We start from the raw sequence: 9434 nt of genomic DNA, 5'->3' as shown, positions 1-9434 counted from the left end.
AGGGTCATACCTGAATGGTCTAGTGGTTTTCCCTACTTTCTTCAATTTAAGTCTGAATTTGGCAATAAGGAGTTCATGGTCTGAGCCACAGTCAGCTCCTGGTCTTGTTTTTGCTGACTGTATAGAGCTTCTCCATCTTTGGCTGCAAAGAATATAATCAATCTGATTTTGGTGTAGACCATCTGCTGATGTCCATGTATAGAGTCTTCTCTTGTGTTGTTGGAAGAGGGTGTTTGTTATGACCAGTGCATTTTCTTGGCAAAACTCTATTAGTCTTTGCCCTGCTTCATTCCGTATTCCAAGGCCAAATTTGCCTGTTACTCCAGGTGTTTCTTGACTTCCTACTTTTGCATTCCAGTCCCCTATAATGAAAAGGACATCTTTTCTGGGTGTTAGTTCTAAAAGGTTTTGTAGGTCTTCATAGAACCGTTCAACTTCAGCTTCTTCAGCGTTACTGGTTGGGGCATAGGCTTGGATTACTGTGATATTGAATGGTTTGCCTTGGAAATGAACAGAGATCATTCTGTCGTTTTTGAGATTGCATCCAAGTACTGCATTTCGGACTCTTTTGTTGACCATGATGGCCACTCCATTTCTTCTGAGGGATTCCTGCCCACAGTAGTAGATATAATGGTCATCTGAGTTAAATTCACCCATTCCAGTCCATTTCAGTTCGCTGATTCCTAGAATGTCGACATTCACTCTTGCCATCTCTTGTTTGACCACTTCCAATTTGCCTTGATTCATGGACCTGACATTCCAGGTTCCTATGCAATATTGCTCTTTACAGCATCGGACCTTGCTTCTATGACCAGTCACATCCACAGCTGGGTATTGTTTTTGCTTTGGCTCCATCCCTTCATTCTTTCTGGAGTTATTTCTCCACTGATCTCCAGTAGCATATTGAGCACCTACTGACCTGGGGAGTTTCTCTTTCAGTATCCTATCATTTTGCCTTTTCATACTGTTCATGGGGTTCTCAAGGCAAGAATACTGAAGTGGTTTGCCATTCCCTTCTCCAGTGGACCACATTCTGTCAAATCTCTCCACCATGACCCGCCTGTCTTGGGTTGCCCCACGGGCATGGCTTAGTTTCATTAAGTTAGACAAGGCTGTGGTCCTAGTGTGATTAGATTAATGTTTATAGTTATCCAGTAACTTATCTTCTGACCACTTTCTTTGATGGTTTCTTTTTACTGAGATAACACAAATGCATATTTAAAGAATAGATCCTGATAAGTCTCAGATTCTGAGCCACATGTGACTTGAATTTGGTTTTCTTCAGGGAGCAGTGTCAAGACCCACCATAGGTTTAAACCCCAGAAGAAAAAGGAGGTGTCCAAGTAGCAAACAGGAACCGTTCATTAGCTTTCAGGTCATAATTCAGTTCATCCATCTTTTGAGTGCCTGCCTATTAATATTCTATGCTTAATAATATTATTTAATGAACTGTTTTTAAAACTTTGATTTTATTTCAAATCTTAAGTGATAATTGTGGAATAAACGGATAAATTGTTTGTTTTCTCAGCTTCTCGGTGAATTGCTACTAGACAGACACAACTTCACGATTATGACAAAATACATCAGTAAACCTGAGAACCTCAAATTAATGATGAACCTTCTACGAGACAAAAGCCGTAATATCCAGTTTGAGGCCTTCCACGTTTTTAAGGTACTAAAACCATAAACACTAGTTGTTCATCCCATTTTATTTGCAAGTTACTTATTTTATTAGCTTCATTTTGGTAATCTGAGTGACACAGTTCCATTCAGTTCATTTTCACAGTTGTGTGGTACAACATTTTAACAAAAATGGACCCAGAAACAGGGCATTTGTATTTGGGAATAAGAAAAGTTGATTTGTAGAGGAGTGTCACCTATCTTTGGCATCAGTTCAGTTCAGTCACTCAGTTGTGTCTGATTCTTTGTGACCATGCAGCACATCAGGCTTCCCTGTCCATCACCAACTCCCAGAGCTTGCTCAAACTCATGTCAGTGATACCATCCAGCCATCTCATCTTCTGTTGTCCCCTTCTCCTCCCGCCTTCAGTCTTTGCCAGCATCAGGGTCTTTTCCAGTGAGTCAGTTCTTCGCATCAGGTGGTCTTTGGCATGGAAGATTACTAATCCCAAAGTAAAGGGTAATGCATTTCTTAATGCTTTCCATGGAGATTTTTGTTCTTGAAATTCATTCTGACTTCCTGTGCCCAGAACTAACTTCTGCCCATTTTATTCTAAAATCAAAGTCTGTATTTAATACAAACTACAGAGCATGAGTGAACATGTCAGTCCTTTTTGTGCTTAAACATGCACTTCTTCCCTCCTTTTTTAATTGTAAAAATAAGGTCTTCCAAAGCAGACACCCCGAATGAGTAATCCTGACTTCAGCCCGTGCCCCGGGGGAGCAGTGGGTGTGGCCACATGTACTCTGCAGCATCTCCGTGTCGCGCCCTGTCCTGTAGTTGACATTGATCTCTCCCTGTGCAGGTGTTCGTAGCCAACCCCAACAAGACACAGCCCATCCTTGACATCCTCCTCAAGAACCAAGCCAAGCTCATAGAGTTCCTCAGCAAGTTCCAGAATGACAGGACCGAGGATGAGCAGTTCAATGACGAGAAGACGTATTTAGTCAAACAGATCAGGGATTTGAAGAGACCAGCTCAGCAAGAAGCCTGATTTCCAATAAACATCGAAAATATTAAATCCAAGTTCAGCGTCTGCTGTTAGCTATTCAGCATCAGGCACTGTTATCGATTCATGAGGAACATTACTGCTAATCTGCTGTTAAGTGAACGGTTTTCATTTTACCTTTTTTGATTTTTTTTTGTTTGTTTTTTTAGTCCAAGTTGGAGAACGTAGCTGCTGCTTTCTTGCACACTAGAGCACACGTGGACTTTCTCTTGATCTTTGTGTCATTTCAGAATTTAAAGACTGCGTTCGCTGTAGAAGTCCTGAATGTGGCAGGCCCCTTGAAGGCAAATGCGTAGGTGACAGTGTGTGAGGGGAGAGGGCGTTGGTCTGATCAGAGTAAACCTGCCTGCTTGCGCTTATCTTTGTTAAAGATCTGAGCATGGATTCTGGGTAAGATTGTATGCCTTCACTCATGGAAGATCGTGCAGAGCTTTATTTTAAATCCTAGGGGACTGTATCCGAGATGGGAGCTCCTTGAGTGGATAAAGTTGACACACGAATAAATTGATACTGAAACTTAGCAACTTCTCAAAAGTGTGAAGCTTCATAAGGTCATAAGGAAAATGTATATATGCTTTTCACAGCTTTCTAGAATTTTTTGACATTTGATTTTCTTGAGACTTGTAAACCTGGATATGTTGAAAGGTATTTGTTAATTTTACTTTTTGAAGGTATTTTAAAACAGTAGAGCTAGCAACGACACCTCGCATTTCATTTCAACAGTGCTTACAGGTTTCTTTTGTATATAATTCTTAGAATGCTCATTTCTTTTAAATGATTTAATTTGTACAGCAGAGGAATGTTATTGTATTAGTATGTAACTATTACCTAATATTGAGTTTTTGCAAAAAATGAATGCTCATATGTAATTGAAATACTTCAGATCACCTGAAAATGCTGATTTAACATTTAAGTATCACAGCATTAAAAGAAAACAAAGTAAACCAGTCCTTTGTATTCAGTTGTCTAATGGGGTGCCATCAGTAGACTACAGTACAGACCTGGAACTCAGCTACACTTTTTCCCGCATAATATTGGCCTTATTCATTTAAAATGAGTCAAGAGTTCTCCAGATCTACGAATGATATGGATTATGCTAAATTAATGCTGATTCTTTGTGTGGGGGGAGACCTCTTTAGAGCACCTTTTCTTTCTTAGAGTAAGTAATCCAGTACAATAGTTGTGAAACTGAATAATTAAAACTTTGGCTTCTCTTAGGAAAAGAAGAGTTCCTAGTCATAGGTGTCCTACGGGGAAATTTATTTTTTTTAATGTCCTGTTCCTTAATGCTGCAAATTATCAGTATTTATAAAGTAACTGATTTTGCACCACTTTTTTGTTACTGTGGCCACGGCAGAACAACGTCTCCTAGAATATATCTATGTAAAATTATTAGAATGGTATCTGGCCATCTTAGTGACATGACGATCACAACTAACAACTTACAAATCAGAGTTTGCCGGTTCGAATTCAGCATGGCTGTAGCTGATTAAGAAATTTATATAATTATTCTTTGCTAGCCTCTCTTACTAATTGAATTACTTATCAGCCAGTAAAATGAGACTCCCAGCTGATGTTTCAGCAGGCTTTAAAATCTCCTTCCAGGAGCACCATTTAGGAAAAAAGCCCCAGAAAATACAGATGTATTTTATTCTGTTTAATTGAAATGGTGGTCTACATTTATAATTGGTTTTCCTGAGCCTGTCTTTACCAAAATCTATGTAAAATAATCCATGTTTTTTCTGTTGGAACTAAAGAAAGCAATCCAAACTCCTTGAAGTTAAACTATCCAAGATGTTTAGGAAGGCAGAGTTGGCTGTGATGCATCGTTCTGATTCGCGTGGTCCAGTGCTGGGTGTCTGGATTCAGGGTGCAAGCATTCATTACACCACATGGAAGAGAGGTTTCCTTGCCACGCTGGATCTTAGAACTCGAAGCAGCAGCTTCCTCTCTGGTGATGCTGTTGTAGCACTAAAGCCTTTGTGTGGAAGACAGTGAGGGGTGCAGCGTGTCAAAGAAAACATGGATGTGTTATTCTCGCATTAGAATCTGGGGATAGTTAAGACTTTTGGTTTTTTGTTGTTTTTAAACAAAATGTGAAAACACTCAAAAAGTGCTTTTGAAATTCTGATCATTTAATATATTCATGTTACCAAAACTATTATACCGGAAGTGGTTTCTTTTTGTGTTATAAAGGTTTAATTTTACCTAAGTCAGTTACTCAATGTGATTTTTAACCCTTAAAAAAAAAAGGTGGAGATGTATACAGTTGTTAACAATGCCTTGGAAGCATTTCCTTTCTCTTGAGGAAAAGTAAATTTCTTATCAGAATATCTGGCTGGCCCTGTAATTTAAATTAAAATAAAATTTTGGAGAAACAACATTGTCAGTTGTTTAGTTTACATGTCTTTAGATAGTTGCGTTTGTATCACTGTTAACAACCCCGTCAGGAGATACACTAGCACAAACTGTGTCACCAACTGTAGCTGGGAACAGTTAATACACAAGCCTCAAAGTCTTTTTTTCCCCATTTGAGGTTCTATTTTTGGTGTCCAAAATGTGGTTTTCACTTGGGTCATATATAGCTCCCTGGTCCTTCCTTTCACAGTTAAGTATTAAGCCTTTTACTCGCCTCACTTCTCAGACCGAAGATCCTCTCTCTGGTTCTGTGACCCTTCATTATCAATACACTAAGATAAAACTGAGCACTCGGCAGGACTCCTTAGAAGTAACCGGAGTGAAGTCACAAAGAAGCTGCAAGCACTCTGAAAGCACAGGGTTCAGCGGGCCCCTCAGGAGGTCGGTCCTCCAGGCCACCTGCTGCCACGTGGTGCCCAGCCCCATCCTCAAGGTTCCCCGTAACCCTTGTCAGCAGATGGCGTCTCCAGTCTCCCACACACACACTCTTCCCAAAAATGCCTCTCTGAAATCTGAATAATGATGTTCTGCTCGTTACAATCTCTTGTAGGAGGTAGTTGAGCTCCACAGGTCTATCTTGCTTCTCCAAAGATGATGTTGGGACCAGGCGACGCTGCCCGTCCTCCAGAGGGTGAGCAGGGAGCTGCAGCAGGCTTGTCCACACCGAGGCCTGGACTCGGGTCTCCTCCCGCAGCCCCCGCCCCCACATCCACAGCTGAAGTCACCAGGCCACCTTCCTCGTGTGAGGATCGAGCAAACTGGATGCAAAGGCTCACACAACGCTCACTGGTTCTTGGAAGCTGGAGCCGTTGGAGGCGTGAGTCACCACCGTGCACACCTCTCAAGAGGCCTCAAGGCCAGCACTGGCCACTCCTGTGTCCTCCCCACACTTGCCGTGACCCTCCTCCCAGCGGAGAACTAAAGCCATGAAGGACTAGGTGAGACTCCCCACCAGAGCCTCCACGTTCTCCCTGCTGGTCCTAGAACCGAGCCTCAGGTAGGCTACCCTGGAGTCACCTGCGTGTGCCCCCTTGCCTCCTGATGAGCAGCGACATCACTCTTTAGCGAGGTGTCCTGGGCTTAAGTCCCAGTAAAAGCTATGGTTTTCCCAGTAGTCATGGACACATGTGAGAGTTAGACCATAAAGAAGGCTGAGCACTGAAGAATTGATGCCTTCGAACTGTGGTGCTGAAGAAGATTCTTGAGAGTCCCTTGGACTGCAAAGAGATCCAACCAGTCCATCCTAAAGGAGATCAGTCCTGGGTGTTCATTGGAAGGACTGATGCTGAAGCTCCAGTACTTTGGCCACCTGATGTGAAGAGCTGACTCACTGGAAAAGACCCTGATGTTTGGAAAGATTGAAGGCAGGAGGAGAAGTGGATGACAGAGGATGAGATGGTTGGATAGCATCACCAACTCAATGGACATAAATTGAACAAACTCCAGGAGATAGCAAAGGACAGGGAAGCCTGGCATGCTGCGGTCCACGGGGTCTCAAAGAGTCAGACATGACTTGGCAATGGAACAACAACAACAAAAAGATGCATTTGAACCCTGGTCCCAAGTTGCGCTGCCAAAGAAACCCCACCTAAGACATGCTCTCTGTGTTCCTTCTAACCCGGAGGCAGGAGCTGCCAGGCCTGCAGACAGCTGGGTGTGGGGCCTTTCTCAAAGGAGGCCTGGGACAGCAGAGTGGCACTGCCTGCTCTCTGGAGCTCCCTTCGTGATTTCCTTTCCTGCACAGAGAGACTGTGGCCAGCACAGTGAGGCTGATCAGGACCAGAGCTGCTGCTGCCGCCTGAGGAGACAGCTGGACAGGGCGCGCCCACAGCTCCAAATTGTTCTTCACGGCTGTCACAGCTCCTAGCAAAACTGGAAAGCTCCCAATTCTCCCTCATTCTCTCTCCTGCTCTCTTCCAAAAAATTTATTCTTGAAAAGTATAATATTAATATAACCTTACAAAATGACTGCATAAGTGGGAATTGTGGCTGAGTTAGGAAGTGTCCAGGTCTCAATTAGAACTGGAATGGGACTTAGTGGGGAAGGGGCTAGGGTAGAGTCAACTCTGGGCTCACAGTTGCTGGCAGCCTGAAGGGTGCTTTTGCCTATCTGGCCTCCAGCTGTTCCTGCACTTGGCACTTTAAAGGTCCACCAGGTGGCAGTAGAGCTCTTTGTTTGCAGCAGCTGTTCTCAGGTGGTGGTAAAGAACCCATTTGCCAGATGTAAGAGACACAGTTTCAATTCCTGTGTCAGGAAGTTTCCCTGGAGGAAGATGTGGCAACCCACTCGAGTATTCTTGGCCAGAGAATCCCCGTGGACAGAGGAGCCTGGTCAGCTACAATCCATAGGGTCGCAAAGAGTTGGACACAACTGAAGTGACTTAGCACACACAAGCCTAGGGAATGGGTCATCCAGAGAGCAAATCCAGCCTCACAAATATGCAGGGACCCAGAGACCCTGTGGCAGTTGTGAGCCAGGTGGTCCCAGGCTTCCTGAGTGCTGTTTTGAGCAAAAAGGATGAAGTAACCAAGAAAGGGTATTAAAAGAAAGAGGGTGGAACAGATTGTGATAAAAATGCAAAGTGTAATAAAGATAGTAAACTGTGAAAGATAGAATTTACATGGTGGGTATATGGTTGTGTTTTTTAAGAAACTTTACTTTTTAGAAACATTTTTACAGAAAAAAAATGCAAAGATAGGACAGAGAGTTTCATTAATTCCCACATCTGGTTTCTCCTATTAACAAATTAGTATGGAACATTTGTCACAATTAATGAACAGATACTAATGTGTTATTATTAACTAAAGTCCATAAGTGGCCCAGAGGGTAAAGAATCCACCTGCCAGTGCAAGAGACACAAGTTAGATCCCTGGTTTGGGAAGAGACCCTGGAGGAGGGCGTGGCAACCCACTCCAGTATTCTTGCCTGGGAAATCCCATGGACAGAGGAGCCTAGCTGGCTAGTCCATAGCGTCGCAAAGAGTTGGACACGACTGAAGCAACTGAGCACACACATCAAGAAGATATCCTTCATTTTCCCCTAATGTCCTTTTTTCTATGCCAGGATCCCATCCAGGATCTGACGTAACATTTAATCATCAAGTCTCCAGAGGCTCCTCTTGGTTGTGAGGGGTCTCAGACTTTGTTTTTAACAGTTTCCAGGAGTACTGGTCAGGCATTTCATAGACTCTCCCATAGGTGGCATTTGTCTGATGTTTTCCTCATAATTTGAATGAGATTGTGGGTTCAGGGGAGGAAGACCACACAAGTAAAATGCCATCCTCATCCCATCTTATCAAGAACACACACTATCACCAGGACCTATTCCTGCTGACAAAGGTGAAAACGGAGAGTGAAAAAGCTGACTTAAAACTCAACATTCAAAAAACTAAGATCATGGCATTCGGTCCCATCACTGTATGGCAAATGCATTGGGAAACAACAGAAACAGTGAAAAACTTTCTTGGGTTCCAGAATCACTACAGACGGTTACTACAGCTGTGCAATTAAAAGACACTTGCTCCTTGGAAAACAGCTATGACAAACATAGTGTATTAAAAAGCAGAGACATTACTTTGCTGACAAAGGTCTGTATAGTCAAAACTATGGTTTTTCCAGTAGTCAGGCATGGATGTGAGAGTTGGACCCTAAAGAAAGCTGAGCACCAAAGAATCGATGCTTTCAAACTGTGGTGTTGGAGAAGATTCTTGAGAGTCCCTTGGACAGCAAGGAGATCAAATCAGTCAATCCTAAAGGCAATCCGTCCTGAATATTGATTGGAAAGACTGATGCTGAAGCTGAAGCTCCAACACTTTGGCCACCTGATGCTAAGAGCTGATTCACTGGAAAAGACCCTGATGATGGGAAAGATAGAAGGCAGGAGGAGAAAGGGACAACAGAGGATGAGATGATTGGATGGCATCACCAACTCAACGGATGTGAGTTTGAACAAGCTCCGGGAGATAGTGAAGGACAGGGAAGCCTGGGGTGCTGTAATCCATGGGGTCACAAAGAGTTGGACAGGACTGAGCAACTGAACAGTGACAACGTTCCTGCTGATGTTGATCTCCTGCTGAGGAAGTGTTGTCAGGTTGCCCCTCTGTAAAGCTGCTCTTTCATCTTCGCTCTGTCAGTTCTGTCCTCTTCGGAAGGAATCACTATGAGCACGCTACATTCAAGGGGTGGGCGTTAGGCTCCATCTCCTTAAGAGCAAACGTCTACATATATATTTTGGAATTTTTCTGCATGGGAGCTTTGACTCTGCTCCCACATTATATCATTTTCCCCTGTAAAATCTTTTCAGTTTTCTGCTTGAAACTTTTCATC

General features: G+C 43.1%; 1 protein-coding gene across 1 annotated transcript in view; it reads left to right on the top strand.

The window, feature by feature from the left end:
• CAB39 (calcium binding protein 39) overlaps window positions 1-5071 on the top strand; it is a 59943-nt gene extending 54872 nt beyond the window's left edge. The window contains exons 7-8 of the mRNA XM_010836982.1: window positions 1529-1672; window positions 2487-5071. Coding sequence (XP_010835284.1) covers window positions 1529-1672; window positions 2487-2675 — 333 coding nt within the window. The 3' untranslated portion in view covers window positions 2676-5071. The remainder of the gene's footprint in view (window positions 1-1528; window positions 1673-2486) is intronic.
• The last annotated feature ends 4363 nt before the right edge of the window (window positions 5072-9434 follow it).

The sequence above is a fragment of the Bison bison genome, unplaced genomic scaffold (genome assembly GCF_000754665.1).
Source record: "Bison bison bison isolate TAMUID 2011002044 unplaced genomic scaffold, Bison_UMD1.0 scf7180017864068, whole genome shotgun sequence".
NCBI lineage: Eukaryota > Metazoa > Chordata > Mammalia > Artiodactyla > Bovidae > Bison > Bison bison.
This window is presented reverse-complemented; position numbering and strand designations above follow the sequence as displayed.